Here is a 19,958-nt window from a genome sequence, read left to right on the forward strand (position 1 = left end):
AAAATCCTTAACAAAATAGCAAACCATTCAATAATACATTAAAAGGATTATTGCCACAATCAAGTGGGATTTATTCTGGTGATGCAAGGATAATTCAATATTTGCAAATCAATCAATATGATAAACTATATGAACAAAATGAAGAATAAAAATCATGTGATCATCTTAATAGATGCAGAAAAGCAACTGACAAAATTTAACAACAGTTCATGATAAATACTCTCAAGAGTGTGAGTGGAGGGAACATACCTCAACCTAATAAAAGTCATGTATAAAACACCCACAGCTAACATCATACTCGATTGGAAAAAACTGAGAGCTTTTCTCTAAGATCAGAACAAGACAAGGATGTCCATTCTCACTACTTTTATTCAACATAGTACTGGAAGTCCTAGCCACAGCAATCAGAAAAGCAAAAGAAAGAGTCATCTATATTGGTAAGGAAGAAGATAAGCTGTCACTATTTGAAGATGACTTGATACCATACATGGAGGATCCTAATGACTCCACCAAAAAACTATTAGAAGTAATCACTGAGGGGCACCTGGGTGGTTAAGCCTCTGCCTTTGGCCCAGGTCATGATCTCAGGTTCCCGGGATCCAGCCCTGCATTGGGCTCTCTGCTCAGCAGGGACCCTGCTTCCCCCCTCTCTCTCTCTGCTTGCCTGTCTGCCTGCTTGCGAACTATCTCTCTCTGTGTGTGTCAAATAAATAAATAAAATCTTTAAAAAAAAAAAAAGAAGTAATCACTGAAGTCAGCAAATTTGCAGGATACAAAATTAACCCCCAGAAATCAATAGTATTCCTGTACACTAAGAATGAGTAGCGCCAATAGGAGAAATTACAAAAACAATTCTATTTACTATTGCACCAAAAAGGATAAAATACCTAGGAATAAACTTAACCAAGGAAGTGAAAGACCTATACTCTGAAAGCTATAAAACACTGATTAAAGAATTGGAGATGACAGAAACAAACGGAAAGCTATTCCATGCTCATGGATTGGAAGAATGAGTATTGTTAAAATGCCCATACCACCCAATGTCCAAACAGTCTACAGATTCAGTGAAGTTACTCTCAGAATACTAAGAGCATTTCTCAAAGAACTAGAACAAGTAATACTAAAATTTTGATAGAACCAAAAGGACCCCAAATAACCAAAGCCTTCTTGGGAAATAAGAACAAAGCTGAAGAGATCACAATCCCAGGTTTTAAGATATACTACAAAGCTTTAGTCAAAACAATATAGTGCTAGTGTAAAAACAGACATATAGATCATTGAAAGAGAATAAATAGTCCAGAGATAAAGCCATATTTATATGGTCAATTAATCTATGACAAAGAAGGCAAGACTATAACATGCAATGGGAAAAGTCTCTTCAACAAATGGTGTTGGGAAAACTGGACAGCTGTAGGCAAAAGAATGAAACTGGACCACTTTCTTATACCATTCACAAACATAAACACAAAATGGATTAAAGAGGTAAATGTGAGATTTGAAACCATAAAATTCCCAGAAGAAAACATAGGTAGTAATTTCTTTGATAGTGGCCATAGAAATGTTTTCCTTGATATGTCTATTCTAGCAAAGGAATCAAAATTAAACTATTGGGACCACATAAAAATAAAAAGCTTCTACACAGTGAGGGAAACCATAAACAAAACAAAAAGACAATGTATTGAATGGGGGAAGGTATTTACAAAAGATATATCTGATGGGACGCCTGGGTGGCTCAGTTGGTTGGACGACTGCCTTCGGCTCAGGGCGTGATCCTGGAGTCCCGGGATCGAGTCCCACATCAGGCTCCCAGCTCCATGGGGAGTCTGCTTCGCTCTCTGACCTTCTCCTCGATCATGCTCTCTCTCACTGTCTCTCTCTCTCAAATAAATAAATAAAATCTTTAAAAAAAAAAGATATATCTGATAAGGGGTTAATACTCAAAATATATAAAGAACTTATACAACTGAACACCAAAAAAAAAAAAACCCAAATAATCTAATTAAATATGGGCAGAGGATCTGAATAGGCATTTTTCCAAAGAAGATACACAGACACATCAAAAAATGCTCACCATCATCAATCAAGGAAATTTGCAAGGAAATGCAAATTAAAACAAGATGAAATATAACGTTTTGGCTCTCAGAATGGCTAAAATCAAAAACATAAGAAATGATAAGTGTTGGTGAGGATGTGGCAATAAAGGAACCCTTGGGCACAGTTTTTGGGAATGCAAATAGGTGAAGCCCTTGTGAAAAACAGTGTGGATATTATTCAAAAAAAAATTAAAGGTAGAATTACTGTGTGATCCAGCAATTCTACTACTGAGATTTGCTCAAAGTAAATGAAAAAACTAACTCAAAAAGATACATGCACCCCTATGTTTACTGTAGCATTACTGACAATGGCCAAGATATGGAAGCAGTCCAATTGCCCATCAGTAGACAAATGGATAAGAAGAGGCAGTATATCTATATCTATAGATATATAGATATGAAATGGAATATTTTGTGGTCATTTATAAAAGGATGAGATCTTGCTATTTGTGACAACATCGATGGGTCCAAAGTCTATTATGCTGAGTGCAGTAACTCAGACTGAGAAAGATAAATACCATATGATTTCACTCATACGTGGAATATAAAAAACACAAAGCAAGTAAATAAGCAAACAAACAAAAAGCAGAATCAGACTGCAAGTACAAAGAACAGATTGATGGTTGCCAGAGGGAAAGGGATGGGGGATGGGCAAAGTGGGTGGAGAGGGGTGGGAGATACAGGCTTCCAGTTACCACCAAAAGAATAAGCCACAGGAATAAAAGGCGCAGCATAGGGTACACAGTCAATGATATTTGAGTAGCCTTGTACAGTGACAGACGGTAACTACACTTGTGAGCGTAGCATAACAGAAGTTGAATTACTATGTTGCTTGCGTGAAACTAATGTGACACTATGTCGATTATACTCAAAAATGTTTTTTAAAAAAAGATTTAGGTTGTTGAAAGACATTGCAAGGAAAACTGAAGCGTGGGGAAGTTATAATATTCTACCTAGGTTTTTTTTTTCTTTAGTTATAGCTTAATAATGGAGAGCCATGTGACATAGAAAAATAATTTATAATAATTTTATAAGGCTGGGGCTTAGTGTTCTTCCTCTTCCATTTACTAGATGTGTGGGTTTTGGTCAGATGCTTCAACTTCTCTGTCAGAGGAGGAATTAAATTCTTACTCATGTTACAGAATTATTATGTAAGTCAAATGAAATTAAATTTGTTGTAGTCTTTTCATAAACAACAAAAGTTACTATGAAGTAAAGAATTAGATTTTATTATACTCAAAAATTGACTAAAAATGTGTTTATTTCTTTTTAACTCTATCCATAAGAACTAAAATTTTTGTGCTATGATCCATTGTCATTGTAATCCCATAATTCATAACCTCAATAACTCTACAACCTAGCCATTGCCACAGCATGATTTAATTGCCAGTGAAGTCACTAGGAAGGAATAAATTTGACTGTGGGATTTGCAATGGATGGCAAGTTTCACACAGCTCTTATACTTAGACCCGAAGATTAGTTTCAGAGGCTAATCCATTTCTTATCAGAATTAAACCAGCAGCAGGTCATGCTGCCTTCCCATGCCTACAAGAGTCAGCTTTTGTGATAGAGTACTTTATTAGAGATTGCATCGATATCTGCCTTAAATTATGTGTAAATATATAAATAATACATAAACACATATACACAATATTTAAAGTAAAATTATTTTGGTATGTTGGAAAACATTCGGCAAAACAGAATGGTAGCTGTATTTTGGCACTATTCGACCCTTTAATGAACATTTATTGAGTGCAAGGCAGTGTGTTATGGCACTGAATAAAACCTACCCTCATGGGCTCCACAGTTCAGTGAGGGACGAAAGCATTAAAAAATGATCCCACAATTAATTAATGACACCAGAGTTGACTCCGATGTGGGAAGAGACAATTGCTATGTGAGTTTATGACAGGGGGGCCCAAAGCTAGTTTGAGTCGAGGACTTTCAACATGAACTCCACAAGGATGTGGAGTGTGAGAGTGACTAGTTTGATCTGGTAGAGGCTTTTACAAGGTGCCTCTGGCAGGTGTGGGGAGAGAAGGTTGAAGTGGGTAGAGTATGTGGCAGGAAGAAAAACTATGGGGTTATTGCATCAGTTCTCCAAGTGTATGGTGTTTTGGACTTTTGCAAACTATTAGTCATCTTAATTTCACCAAAGTAATGGTCCAAAAAGTCTCATTAGCTTGTTTCCTGTCTTCTTTCCCAGGCTCTTGAAGTCTTGATTTCAAAGCCCTTCTATTCATCCACTTCTAAAATAAATTTTGTTTGTTTTAACCATAAGCTTATCAAGGGTGGTCTAAGGTAACTTTCCTAATTTTCGTAATACTGTGAAAGGACAGTGTGTGGCCAGTTAATGTTTTGTTTTTTCATGCAATGAAGAAGAAAGAAAAATTATAGTAGTGAAGATTGTAGGAAATATGGCAAATAGCCCATTTTTCCTGAACTCAGGAGAAATATTCCTCGACAAAAGTGACTTTCCTCTTCAAAAATGCTAGCTGAGCTAAAGATCATTGAACTTAAATATCGTTTTTCTCTTAGCAAACTTCTTTATGCTTGTGGCTTTTATAAGAACTTGGAATTAGAAGAATTTTAACTTCCTAACTTAGAATATTTCATTTCAATTATCACATTAATATGGAAAAACTTCCCAGATCCTTATTTCCATACACCAGAAATCTAAGATCCTGTATTCCTGTATGACCTTTTATGACCTGACTTCGTATTCCTAAGTCCCCATATTCCTTTAATAACCCTGGCCTTCAGGTATAGATTCATGGACATGGAGTTCTCAAACTTGAGAATAGTTTTTCTTTAATTGCTCAGACCTGAGGTTATATGTAATGTTTTAAGCTTTCTGAAATAGGAGTCTAAACCCATGTACTCAAAGTGTGGTGCATGGGGACAATGTCAACATTCCTTGGGAGTTTGTGTGAAAAGCAGATCCCACTCCAGACCTGTTGATCTTGCATTCTAGCAAGATCCCAAGGTGATTTCTGTGCTTGATCCTGTCCTCAACACGCCACAATCTGATCTTCCCTCTTTCTCTTTTTGTCATACTACTAAATGTCCTTTCTGAGGCACCAGTGACTTTTTATCCAATGCACAGCATTTGAAACCAATGTGCATTTGAATAAGACTTTTAAAAAAAGATATAAAATTAAAAAAGAAAAGAAAAGAATATAACAACCAAAATTGGGTAATAGAGAGCAGGAGGGTGGTCAGAGGAGATAGATTTCATCTTCATTCTTAACGTGGAGCCAACCGTTTTCCTAAAATAGAGAATGAAGTTTGACTTTTTTTAAATATATTGTTCAAAATTAATAAATAAAAATGATAAATACCACCACTTGAAAAACAAAACATCTTGGTGGAAAGACTAGGCTTTGAAGTCAGACTGCATGGTTTTGAATTCCTGCTCACTTGCTGGCTTCGATATCTTGAGCAATTCTCATAGAACTTTCTAGTTCTCTTTTGTAAATTGAAATGATATTAGTATCTACTTCATAAGGTTCTGAAGAGTAAATGGAATAATGGATTTAAAATGCTGAGCAGTAAATGCTCAATAAATGTAATTATTATTGTCCTTAAAAAAAAAAAAAACAAAAAAAAAACCTCATGCTTTCTCTCTGTGCTTGTTTTTGCCAGTTCCAAAGGGGCATGTTCATGGTTAGTTGGTACCAACAACACTGTCTGTCATTCAGCTGAGATCATATGACCAGATTTGATCTTATCCAGTCTTAATTACTCCTTTCTTTTCAAAATGTGCTTCTGTTTTGCCTGCATGTTCTCACTTCTGATTTTTCTGCTATTTCTGGCAGCTCTTTCTCTCTGCTTGAGTTCATCTTTCTTTACCTAGCCATTAAATGTTGGGATTTCTGTCCTAAGCTCTCTCTTTCTTCTCACTTGACACCCATCCCCTCTTGGCAATGTCATTCACTCCCATGCCTTCATCATCCATACATTTCAACAAATAGTCATTAAGGCCGACACTGGTGCCCAACATTCTGCTGGGCGCTTGAGATGCAGACGTGCATAATGCATCTTCCTACCTTCAAGGAGGCAGACAGGGAAACAGACGATCGTTCTTGAAAGTAGGTGTGATCCAAAGAGTGTGTGCTCTGGAAGATATAAATTTGTGGGGGTCTGGCAAATCATTCTGGAGGAAATGTTAAGGTTCTTTAGATTTAGACTTTTTTCCCCTTGAATGTTTTTCAGGCATTGTAAACTCAATGTATTTGTAAATTATCTGTTGTAACAGTCAGGATAGGCTGTGCTGTCCTGTATAACAAAAGTAATCCTAAAATAATAGTGGTTTAAAAACAATAAAGGTAATTTCTCCTTGGTGTTACAAGTCCTTTGTGAATGGCATGGGGGCTTTGCTCCCTGAAATCATTCAGGGACTAAAGTGAGGGCCAGCCATCATCTTGCACCTATGCAAATTATTGTGCCTGAGAAAAAGGAAAAGAGCCCTGGAGATTCTTTTTTTTAAGTGTATGATACAGTATTATTAACCACAATCACCAGGCTGTACACTAGATGCTCAGAACTTACTCATCTTATAACTGGAAGTTTATACCCTTTGACCAATGTCAAAAAAGTCCAGAGACAGGGAATTAGGTCAGAGAGTGTAACCCACGCATGTGTCTTAGTAGAATGCAAGAGAATTGAAAATTTTTGATCAGTAGCACTAATGATTACCACTTCTCTCGCAGTGTAGGGGTGGGGGGAGGATCCCTTCGGATACACTGTAATTCAAACCAGAAACCGGGAAGGGACCTCTGACTCATTCCCTGTCACTCACAATTTTGCCTCTGAAAACTCTCTTCTAAGGGAATTTTTTTTTAAAGATTTTATTTATTTATTTGACAGAGAGAGATTACAAGTAGGCAGAGAGGCAGGCAGAGAGAGAGGAGGAAGCAAGCTCCCTGCTGAGCAGAGAGCCCCATGTGGGGCTCGATCCCAGGACCCTGAGACCATGACCTGAGCCAAAGGCAGAGGCTTAACCCACTGAGCCACCCAGGTGCCCCAGGCCATACTCTTTTCTCACTCGACTATTGCAGTAGCCTTCTCATTATCCTCCAGACTTGACGCCATTCCAGCATGATTCTGCTGCCACAGTAATCATTCCATTGTGCCACCCTATCTAAGATCCTACAAAATTCCTCATCATAAGAACAATTCCAGGACTTTAAGAGGAACTACTCTTCACAATGTGGCTGCTTCTCCTTCTCTCGCTTTTCCTCCTGCCAGTCCCCCGTGTGCTGGCTGTATTTAATGACCTGCTGCTGGGCTTTGCCTATCTTCCCCCTTTGTTCCATCTAGAAAGTTCTCCATTCCCTATTACCACACCACTTCTTCCTCACAAATGCTTTGCTCAAACCTACACAATTGTTAAATATCTTTTAAGATTTCTATTGAGGATGGTTCTCCCCTAAGAAACCTTTTCTGACTTTCTCAAATGGCATGACAGCTTCTTCTCTACTTTCTGTCACCAGATTGCCTTATGCATATCATTCTCAAAGCCCTTGTATCATGGTTTGTATTTTTAGACTACATGCCTGTTTCCCTCAACTAATCTATAAACATCTTGATGATAAGAAGCTCTTACTAAATGTTGTGTTTTCAGCAGAGAGTAAATACAAAAGTTCCTGGCACATAGAAAATGCCAAGTAAATGTGTTACCACATGGCTAGAGATATAAAGATAAGGAATTACTTTTAAACTCATATCATAGGAAGATAATTTTTTCTCCATGCATTGGGTGGTTGATTTTTTCCAACTTGTACAACTTGTTCAAAGTGAGAAGTATGTGTGGGTGCATGTGTATGTATGTGTATCACATCCCAGCTCAATTCTTGGGTAAGTTAAATAACTCTTGAAAGCTTTGTTTTCCTTCTCCCTGAAATCTGTAAAGAGCTAGTAATTTCATCTGTTTCAAAAAAGATTGTTGGAAAGCCAGCTCTGTAGATGCCTATACTGAATATCCCTAGCAAGATGCCTATATTAGTTTCCTATGACTGCTGAAACAAATCAATTACTTAGTAACTTAAAATGACATAAATATATTAACTTCGAGTTATGGAGGGCAGAAGTCTGAATAGCACTAGGCTAAAAGTAAGATATTGGCAGGACTATATTCCTTCTGGAGGCTCTAGGGGACAGTCTGTTTCCTATCTTTCCCAGCTCCTGGAGGCTTCCTGCTTTCCTTGGCTTGTGGCCTCTTTCCTTATGCAAAATGAGCAGTGGTCCATTGAGTCTGTATGCGGCATGGCTCTGATGCATACGCACTCACCTCCCTCTTCTGCTTAGGAAAACCCCATGACATTTAAGCCATACCACCTTGATCAGTGTGGCCTTGCATTAACTTGGCATGAAAGAGCCCCCCACTTCATTCACTCCAAAAGTAGGTTAAGTGATTCACTTTTGAACATTTTTGTTATGTGGGTTGCATGTATTGTAAGTGAAAACTGGTGTTTATTTAAGAGTACCTGAGTAATCCTAGGAAGGCAGTTTTACTTTCATGACTATCATTATGTAGTAATGACTAAAAGTTATTGAGAACTTACTATGTGCCAGGACCTGTTCCAAATGTGTGTGAGTGTATGTGTGTGTGTATATATATATATATATATATAGAGAGAGAGAGAGAGAGAGAGAGACTAATTTGATCCTAATGACCAGTCCCTTGAGGGGAGGGCCTTTTATTTTCCTTATTTTATGGTATTTGAGAGTTTTCCCAAAGTTTCAGGGCTGGTAAGTACCAGAGATGGGATTGAAATCCAGGTGGTCAGGCTGTAGGACCTGCACTTTGAACCACAGCACTATAAAAATAGGAATGTAGGAAGGATGGAGGCAAAACGGGAAGAATGAAGCCTCCACTTTGGGCTAATAACCCTCAGCACTTGTACAGCTCATCATGGTATAGTCTGAGGGCATTCAGTCTTATTGAGTTCTAATTTTTGTTCTTTAAAAAAAAAAAGGCATCATAGATGACCAACTGTGAGTTGAGAGTTGGTGGGTTTCCAGAGATGCTTGAAAATAAATTGTCTAATGAGTTCAGGCTTTTTAGATAGGTCCTTAGGTGTGTTTCCTCCCACTCTCTGTCAGTTGGTTGGTCTGTCTGTCCCTTTAAAATTGTATTCGAGGAACAGTCCAACCACTACCCTATATCATGGGATACCTTTGCCTTTCTTTTTTTTTTTATAATTTTTTATTAAATTTTTTATTTTTTCAGCATAACAGTATTCATTATTTTTGCATCACACCCAGTTACCTTTGCCTTTCTGTCTATTCTGCCAACTTGTTTTGATATGTGAGTTTAAGAGCAGGGAAGCTGAATTTTTTTTAAAGCCATTTTTTTAAAAAAGATTTTATTTATTTATTTGACAGAGACACAGCAAGAAAGAGAGCACAAGCAGGGGGTGGTGGGAAAGGGAGAGGCAGGCTTCCCACTGAGCAAGGAGCCCGATGCGGGCCTCGACCCAGGACCCTAGAATCATGACCTGAGCCGAAGGCAGCCACTTAATGACTGGGCCACCCAGGTGCCCCGGGAAGCTGAATTTTTGCAGGAAGTTGTTATCCAAGTCAGCGTTTCCTAAGAAAGTCCATGTTTCCAAAAAGCTCTTAAGTAGAGAGATGCATTTAACACTTTTGCCACTGTGGTTAGATGAAAAAGATAAAGGAAAGATTATTAATGTGGCTGATCACTATAAACAAAATGTGAAGAACAACTGTTGGCATATTTCATAGGCGAAGGCACTCCTTTTAAGTGAGTTATTCAGGATTGTAACTGTGAGGAGTTGGCATTTGCCAAAAGTCCGTTGACAGAGTCGGATGTTGATTCAGAGGGTTAGCATCATAAGTCAATCACCTTTATGGGCTTTAAAAGTCCGTGATAGCCACATTAGTGGAATTAACATGTTACTGCGAAAAGGCTATTTATGTCAAAATAAGTAACATTGAGAGCAACTACATAAATAGATGAAAATAAAATCATATCTAATTGATTCATACATTCTTCTGTATGAAAGAAATACATATTATACAGTCATCAAGTCTATCACATTTAAGATGACTTTAATATTGACTCAGAATCACACAGACATTTTGGAGAGTGTGTTACCTGCACCACATGGTCACAATTGAGCTTTTATGCTGCACCGTTTTATTTAGAATCTTTCAGCAGATGAAACCATTGACCTTAGTTAGCTAGAAAACAGCTGCTTTTCTATTTTGATTTGTAGTTAATGTTTTCCAAGTGTCAAGCACATGTAGAGAAATTTTTTCCATAGACTGATATTAAACATTTTATTTATATTTCTTTTATTTTTAATGGTCCATGGACTGTTTGGCAAAGTAAGAGCCAATAAGAGCATTCATTGTAAATTCCTTTAGGGGAAAAAAAAAAAAACAACCTCCCTCGGGTATTTCTATAATGAATCAATATCACATTTGTTTATTTTAGAGACATACTCAATTATAGTGCTATATTCCGGAAACAGTCTGTTGTCTATTTTTACTAAGTTAAAAATACATCATCCCTTTCAAAGTTTTCAGGAGTTTCTGCCGAAGCCAAAGCTAGGTAATTTCCAATATCCAATAGGTTTGACTATTTTGTCAATGAATGAATACCTCAAGAAAGTGACGAGTTGATAATCTTAGTTTAACGACTACATCATATTGATTGTATTATATTTATATTTTCTGGTCAAAGATGAAGATAATTTAGTTCCTTCTCTCAGTTTTTCTAGAATTAGAGTTTTACTTTTGGGGGGTTTTTATGATATAGTGTTGGTAAACATATGAGCCCTATTATTTTTATTTATCTGTTACGCATAGGTCACTGAAATTTGGAAAATGTGGAGGGATGTAAGGCCAAAGCTAAGCAGGCACAATTGTCCTTTGGTGGCAGAGAGCAGAGATTTGAAAAGCTTGTGCCTTAGGTACTAAAGATCATAAAATGATTTTTGAAATTGAGAACCTGAGAAAAGAGGAAGGAAACACTGTAACATTTACCACATCTTATTTATTTGTTGTGAGTCTCAGGTGAGGTGGAATTGCCCTAAATTCTTTGGGCATGGGGACACCAAGATGGAGACGCAATTTCTCTACCTGAAGCTTTTGAGAAAGCAGTAGACTCTTCACAGAGTTAGGGTACTCATGGTAGAAGAGAAACTCTCTTGGTTGTCCCAGTGAAGTGAGTAGTTTTGCTAGCCATCATCTTTCTCTTTGTGTTTGCCAGGGTGGAATGAAACTTGGGAAAGTAGCTCTAGAGTTTTCTTAATGGATTTTTTTTTAAATGAATACTTCTAGTAATGTATCAAAATATCTTTTTTTTTTTTTTTTTTTTGTCTTCCAGGAACATTAAAAAAGGCTTATTTTAAATCAAATGGGAGTGAACCTTTGGTCACTGATGGTGAGGTTCAAGTGTCTGATATTATTGCTACAAATACAATTTGTAACAAGAGCACGGTGACATCTGCTACGCATCCCAATCATCACATTCCAGCCTGGACCACAGATGCTTCTCTCCCAGGGGACCAAAATCACAAGAACACAAGTGAGTCTGAGGGTGCTGAATGCTCGTGCCCTTTAATGTCTTCAGAACCCACAGGTGTCCTTTTAAGTGTGGCATCCAGTGCTCTTAACTCACAATCACTTGCAGGTCACACAGGCAAAACTCCATTCTCTTTTCTGGCAAACGTAACTATTGACTATTAACTATATTACTATCCCCCCAATTGGCATTTGAGGTGCTCATGTGTTCTTTTTACCTTTTTTTCCTCTTCTCCTTCTTTTATTGGCTGTGCAATTACTTTACGTGTTGGTGACTGACAATCACATCTTGAGGAAAATGGCGTCTATGAGAGGACAAATGGATCTGTCCACTATTCCAGAACAAGAGTTGGAAGAGAGAGAGAGAAGACAGAGTGTGGAGATGGGACCAGTTAGATGGTGGCAGGCAATATGCTCTGGAATGTGGTTCTATTTCTCAGTATCCCTCAGATTTTTCGTAAAGGCATTAAGCTTCCAAGAATACTGGCAGGGGAAAAGTTGTGGGTAAAGTGTCCCAAGAGCTTTGGCTCTGATCCAGTTAGTGCTGGCAAAACATAATCAGAGCACAGTCACTGTAAGAACTGGAGATGTTTTCATTCTTATTTTCTTTTTTCTACAGATTTTATTTATTTGATGGGGCGCCTGGGTGGCTCAGTGGGTTAAAGCCTCTGCCTTTGGCTCAGGTCATGATCCCAGGGTCCTGGGATCGAGCCCCACATCGGGATCTCTGCTCAGCGGGGAGCCTGCTTCCTCCTCTCTCTCTGCCTGCCCCTCTGCTTACTTGTGATCTCTGTCTGTCAAATAAATAAATAAAATGTTTTTAAAAATATTTTATTTATTTGAGAGAGAGAGAGAGAGAAAGAAAGAGAGAGCACAAGCAGGGGGAGGGGCAGGGGGAGAAGCAGGCTCTGTGCTGAGTGCAGAGCCCAACATGGGGCTCATTCCTAGGACCCTGAGATCATGACCACAGCCAAAGTTAGATGTAACTGACTGAGCCACCCAGGTATCTCTTAATTCTTATTTTCTACTTCCTAAAACAAGATTATATGGTTGAAAATTGTATGAAGCCCATCCATTCATGGTCATTTTCTTGTTTGTTCCTGCCTCTTTCATGAAAACCCACAAGAGGCAATCACAGTCTTGGACAGAGTATTGATTTTCTTTTTGAGCCAGGAAGGGAAGGATTAAGCTATCTTTTAGCTAGCATAGCATAAGTTTGTCAGTGTCTGAAGAAAAGCAGAATTATCCTATTGCTCTAGCTTCAAAGAAACTGTTTGGATTTCATTTTGTCACATAGCACTTATGTATTAACTATTTCTTGTGCTTGGTGTTCACCAGTGATTAATACAGATCCCTGTTTATTAACCTGACAGTAATAACTGTAAACTCAAATTATGCACAGCAAAAATCGTTTTCTTGGTGAGTTTGATTTTGAAGTTTTAAAGATTTTATTCATGTTTTAAGCACTTCATTACTCTTCAGGACAGGGATTTTCATCACAAGTACAGAAGTCATTTAAGCAAAAACTCAGCCCCATTAATGTGGTTGCAATTACGGCAATTGTTATTTTCTTTTGCTAAGTGGATTTGTCTCTATTTTGAAAGTTTTTGGTCATTTGTTAAGATTCGAGTAGAGGAGGCAGACACATACTCTGAAGAGTAAATGGACATAGGGTATTTGTTACTCAGTTTGGAAGCTTGATGGAGGTCTGTTTGACTCGTTTTCTCTTCCTATGGCTGGAACATTGCTTGAGAGTATGAAGGAAATTTGATGTGTAAAGGAAATCCAGGTGAAATTAGAATGGTTAAATGGAGAAAAGTCAAAACCTTCAGATATATGTCATTCCATGTCACTAATGTACTTGACAGTTAGCTTGGAGCTTTACTGTCTGACCACCCAGACCCTCGATGGACCATCTGCATTAACTAAAAATATTCATGACAAGGGATTCCATAGTTTTTCATACATTTCAGTAGTATTGCTAACCTGTGATTATAGAGCTTTCATTGTTTTGAGGGCATATTTAAATACTCTCTCTTGGGGCACCTGGGTGGCTCAGTGGGTTAAATCCTCTGCCTTCAGCTCAGGTCATGATCCCCGGGTCTGGGATCGAGCCCCACATTGGGCTCTCTGCTTTCCAGAAAGCCTGCTTTCCCCTATCTCTCTCTGCCTGCCTCTCTGCCTACTTGTGATCTCTGTCTGTCAAATAAATAAATAAAAATCTTAAAAAAAAAATGTTTTCTCTGGGATCGTTACATATAATTAACTGATGAGGTATGCAGGACAGACAATACCATTTCAAGTGATGGAATTAAGGCTTAGAGACGTTAAGTTGACATATACAGTATCACTAGTCTAGCAGGGAGTAGGCATGAAATTGGGATTCCAATCCTGGGACTCCTAGACCAGTGATCCTTCAAGCATTCCATACCTGCTTATGTAATTTCATTGCATTCTTTGCAATTGCAGAGCACATTTATGCTTGGGGAGAGTAGTTCGTTTTGTCAACTGCACTATGAATGAGGAAGAGAAGGGAGTTGGGGAAAATTGGAGGGGGAGATGAACCATGAGAGACTGTGGGCTCTGAAAAACAATCTGAGGGTTTTGGAGGGGTGGGGGGTGGGAGGTTGGGTGATCTTGGTGGTGGGTATTACAGAGGGCACACATTGCATGGAGCACGGGGTATGGTGCATAAACAATGAATTCTGGAACACTGAAAAGAAATTTAAAAAATAAATAAAAATTGAAAAATTATTTATTGAATGAATAAAGAAATGAAATATAGTCATTTCAACATTTTGATATCTGATTTATCACTTTTCATTAACAATATCTGATCATACTTCTGCACCTGATATGTATTTAACCAGTTTTACCTAAAGCATCATTTAATGCCTGTGTCAGTACTAACACCTAGCAGAGGATTTGCTTTTATACTTTTAAAAAAATGATTGTCTAATTGACATGTCATTTTAAATTCCTGGCATATGTGAAGGCTATTTAAGTCCACTTAAGTCCAAAAATACAGTGGCCAGACATTCTGTTCTATCCAAATATTCTGGGTAGGAAACCAAGGGGATAATTCCGGCCAAAGGTACAAGGAAGTAGACGTTCCTTAAGACCCTTCTGCCTGAGGATCCTCAATATCAAGCCAAAGCATACTATAGTTTGTAAACTCTTAATCAGAATACCCCCCGTTACACTGTGTGGCAGAGCTTTGTAAATGTGAAACAGGTTTTATGTGCATCTGTTACTTCTGGAGTTTCATTAGCTGCATTTGGAAACCCAGTTGTAATATGGAAAGGGGAAGGTTCATTCTTAGCTTGCATGTTATATTTCAGCAAGGGATTTTTCTAGGTTGCATTTTTTAATTTCATTTTTTTGTTTTCACCTTTAAACATAAATTCAATATTAAGGAAAGGAAAAAAACTCTTTGACCAACCAAGAGCTTTTGGGTTAAAGATAACATGGTACACAGTGAAGTAACCTAGAAACTCTGATCAGGAATTAAAGTGACAAAAAGGTGGGGTAAGGTGCTAAAAGCTTCAAGTGTTCTGTTTTGTTATCATGCTCTTTGGTAACAGCTCTGTAATCCTCTGTATCGGATGAAAATGTGTCATACCTCTCATTCACTTTAATTTGTATTTATTTATTTATTAAAGATTTTATTTATTTATTTGACAGTGAAAGACACAGCAAGAGAGGGAACCCAAGAAGGGGGAGTAGGAGTGAGAGAAGCAGGCATCTGAGCAGGGAGCCCGATGCAGGGCTCGATCTCAGGACCCTGGGATCATGACCCGAGCCCAAAGCAGATGATTAACAACTGAGCTACCCAGGCACCCCTCATTCACTTTTTTTTTTTTTGCATACTTAACATTTTTTTTTCTTTTTTTTATTATTGTGTTATGTTTGTCACCATAAAATACATCACTAGTTTTTGATGCAGGGTTCCAAGATTCATTGTTTATGTATAACACCCAGTGCTCCATGCAATACGTGCACTTCTTAAGACCCATCACTGGGCTCACCCATCTTCCACTCCCATCCCCTCTAAAACCCTCAGTTTGTTTCTCAGAATCCACAGTCTCTCATGATTTGTCTCTCCCTCTGATTTCCCCCACTTCATTTTTCCCTTCCTTCTCCTAATATACCTTTTAAAAAAAAGTGAAACTAAATGGTAATTGACTTTCTCTGCTTGACTTATTTCACTCAGCATAATCTCCTCCAGTCTTGTCCATGTTGATATAGAAGTTCAGCCTTTCTGAAGGCTGAGTAATATTCCATTGTATATATTGACCACATCTTCTTTATTCATTCTTCTGTTAAAGGGCATCTCCGTTCTTTCTACAGTTTGGCTGTTGTGGCCATTGATGCTATGAACATTCGGGTACAGATGGCCCTTCTTTTCACTACATCTGTATCTTTGGGGTAAATACCTAGTAGTGCAATTCCTGGGTCATAGAGTAGCTCTCTTTTTAATTTCTTAAGGAATCTCCACTCTGTTTTCCAAAATGGCCACACCAACTTGCATTCCTACCAACAGTGTAGGAGGGTTCCCCTTTTTCCACATCCTTTCCAACATTTGTTGTTTCCTGCCTTGTTAATTCACTTTTTAAAAAAGATTTAGCGGGGCACCTGGGTGGCTCAGTGGGTTAAAGCCTCTGCCTTCAGTTCAGGTCATGATCCCAGGATCTTGGGATGGAGCCCTGCATCAGGCTCTTTGCTCAGCAGGGAGCCTGCTTCCCCCTCTCTCTCTGCCTGTCTCTCTGCCTACTTGTGATCTCTCTCTCTGCCAAATAAATAAATAAATAAAAGATCTTTAAAAAAGATTTAGCACTGAAAACTTTGCACCAAAAGTGCCCTGATCACATGCTCAAAATTTGCTGAGTGTAGAAAGCTTACACCCCTGTCAAAAACCCTAAAGTTATTCTTTCTTCCTAGTTTTCTGTTTGTAACATGGTATTTTTATTAGCTTGAAAGTGAGTTCTGCCAAGAGTATGGAGCTGAGGGGATCAGAGAATGTCTTGAAGTTTTGCTTGGATTACTATTCATCAGGGAGCTCTACAAAGGGGGATTTGGGGAGAGGGAGTCTAACTAGACATCTGAAAGCATGTTAAGTCCGTTCTCCTTTTTCCCTGACATTTTCTAATCTTACCAACAGCAGAACACTGGATATCTTCTGTATTTTCCAAAAGTCAGTTCTGCTGTCCTCAGAGCAATGCACTCACCTCTGTAGCTTACTGACTGTGGGTTATTATGCTGTTTGGAGTGAGCATCTGTGCTCATCTGAGTAAATGGGGATAAGTGAATGTATTAAAGGTGCCCAAGAATTGTATCCTTAGCATTCCTTGCTTGTTGTTGGATGGCACTTTTCCATCTGAGGGACTCAGATGTATTCTGAGGATCCAAGAATTCTCTATACCAATTTCTTCAATATATGCTTTCATTTCAGTGTGTTAATAAAGAAATAACTACTGTAAGCCTGATCTCAATAACCTGGAAACCACCTTTTTAAAAATATTAACATATAATGTATTATTAGCCCCAGGGGTACAGCTCTGTGAATCATCAGTTTTACACATTTCACAGCACTCACCATAGCACATACCCTCCCCAAGTCCATAACCCAACCACCCCATCCTAGCCGTCACACCTCCAGCAACCCTCAGTTTGTTTCCTGAGATTGAGTCTCTTGTGGTTTGTCTCCTTCTGGTCAGCCTCATCTTATTTCATTTTTCCCTCCCTTTCCCCAACAAACCCCTGCCCTGCTTCTCAAGTTCATCATATCAGAGAGATTATATGATAATTGTCTTTCTTTGATTGACTTATTTTGCTTGACATACTACCCTCTAGTTCCATCCACATCGTTGCAAATGGCAAGATTTTGGTCTTTCTGATGGTTGCATAGTATTCCATTATATATATTTATATCTATATCGAGATCGATATAGATATACCACATCTTCTTTATCCATTCATCTGTAGATGGACGTCTAGGCACTTTCCTGGATAACCATTTTATAACAAGTACTTACATGGAATTTTGGTGCCTGTATTTGAGTTTCTATTTATGATTTATGTGACTGCTAAGCTGTATTGGCTAGATGTTTCCCAGCCATCAAGAAAGGGACAGAGGCAGACTTGATAGATATTTTTCTCAGTAGTGGAACTAAAGTATGTACTGGCTTCATGTACAAAAGGCACCTTCGTGGCAATTCAAACAGAGAAAAATGGTAACCCACTTGCTCAGCTGGGATACGGGATGGTATAAGCTTCCTAAATACAGAAGAACTTGTGACTCAGCACCATACTTTTCATAGAATACTGTTAATATTATTCATGAAAATAATTAACTTAAATTTCATAAGTTTTATAGTTTTGTTTCTATTTAAATTATACATATTAATTTTGTAGTTGTGCTAGATCTATAGGCATAAATTGTTTATCTCTAATTATATAGACACCTACATAACTTTCTCCCTGTAAGAACGCCTGTCACAACTTTCAGCTTGCAAAATACTGCTTTGGGGTGACAGAATTCTAGCTGTTGGTGTCACATCCTCAGAAAAAGCAGGGAAGCTCTCTGACAAAGCTTCTTAACTTCTGTTGTGCCAAGGACAACAGAATCTGGTAATCTGGTGAGGCCTCCAGGTGCCTACTCAGAATAATGTTTTGGTGCTTAAAGTAAATGATACAGAATCACAAAGGAAGGCAATTTTATTAAAATTCAGTTATCAAAATATTAGAAACAAAAATTCATGATACAGTAATTTATGTGTCTATTAAACAATGATATCTAGCCATAGGTCAATAATGATAATTTTATGACAGGGATGAGCATAAATAATATTTTGAAATGTTTGCCATAGCTTCACGTTGATATGAAAATATCATGTATGATTTTTAATTTGTTTTTCTACATTTGTTGCCTACATTGATAATGTAAGTGTTCTAAATTTCAGTTGGAGGTTAATGGAAATAGAAATGTTATTTTTCTGCAATCCAACTTCTTTAGAGATAATAAAAATTCTATGTAGGGGTGCCTAGGGGTTTTTTGATTATGATTAAGAGCACATACTCCAGATGAAAAGTATATATTTTTTGTACCTGGGAGAGTCTAAGGTCCTCTCAAGCTACTTCATTAGGAGTATACTACTCCAAAACTTACTGCTCGCCTTCACTGTTGGACACCAATGTTCAAGTCCAGTTGGTTGCCATCTTCTGTGTATTAAATCGTATTAGTTAATGAGATTCAGACATGGGCTTCTGGCTAGACTCAACATTTAATCAAGAACCAATGAAGCATTTAAGAAATTGTTGAATGCTTTTCTGGTTAGCACAGTACTTGGGAGACAGAGAAAGGAAATTCGAAGTGTAGCAATAGACTCCTCCCCGCCACTCCACTCTTCTTTCCTTTCTCCTTATTTCATCTTTAGATGACTGTCCTTTGGAGGTACTGCATTCTTTTCCAGAGAAACCAAACTCAATCAGTTGGTGAGGTAGGCTTTTGAAAGGGGTAATAGATTGGTCACTGGTTCATTCTCCTTTGACTACAACCCTGGTCTTGCCTTCTCAAAGATCTCTGGGTAAGACTTCCTGACCTTCTTTCCAAAATGAATACTGCAATATTCCACAGGTGACATGTTCCCCCAAAGGCGTTGTGCCTATAACATATTATTATAGCAAATGAGAGTCAGTGTTAAATAGTTGTGTCAAAGGCTTGTGGTTCAAAATTTTCCTCTCCAGATTCATTATCATGGCTTTTTTCTTTTCTTCAGGAAGAACAGCCCAATATCCTTGATCAGTATACAGAAAAAAGGAAAAAAAAAACCCCAAAACACAAACAAAACCCAAAAAACAGTAGCATGGTGATACTACATTGCAAACACAGTCCTAATCCAATTGAAGGGTAAAAACGATCTTTTAAAAGCCAAATTCTCAGATAAAAGTTAAGAAAAGAAAACAAATCAACCTGCATAATTTACTCTACTTTCTGGCTCTGAAAGAAAATTGGCATTGTGTATATTCTTTTTGCCTGAATCATTCAATTTGCTGACTGTCAGGTTTTTGGTTTTTCTACAATTCTGTGTTGAAGGCAAAAAACTAACAGTGGGAATCTGTTTGCTGTTATTTGTGCCTTTGGAGAATATGCCTTTTCACTTTCTTGTAGTTGGAATAATATGATAATGAATTTTGTAAGCCAAAAGCTTGAATCAATTTACATTTGATCCAAACCACTCCTTGTCTTTTATTGTTAACATATTTTATTCTTATATTTTGATCCTTTGCATAATTAACGTAATATTTGCA

The 19,958-nt window shown here is 37.9% G+C and overlaps 1 protein-coding gene across 1 annotated transcript in view; it reads left to right on the forward strand.

The window, feature by feature from the left end:
* CORIN (corin, serine peptidase) overlaps positions 1-19,958 on the forward strand; it is a 263,664-nt gene that overhangs the window by 39,741 nt on the left and 203,965 nt on the right. Inside the window, exon 4 of the mRNA XM_044224366.1 lies at positions 11,452-11,652. Within this exon, the coding sequence (XP_044080301.1) occupies positions 11,452-11,652 (201 nt within the window). The remainder of the gene's footprint in view (positions 1-11,451; positions 11,653-19,958) is intronic.

This window comes from Neovison vison, chromosome 11 (genome assembly GCF_020171115.1).
Source record: "Neovison vison isolate M4711 chromosome 11, ASM_NN_V1, whole genome shotgun sequence".
Taxonomy (NCBI): Eukaryota; Metazoa; Chordata; class Mammalia; order Carnivora; family Mustelidae; genus Neogale; species Neogale vison.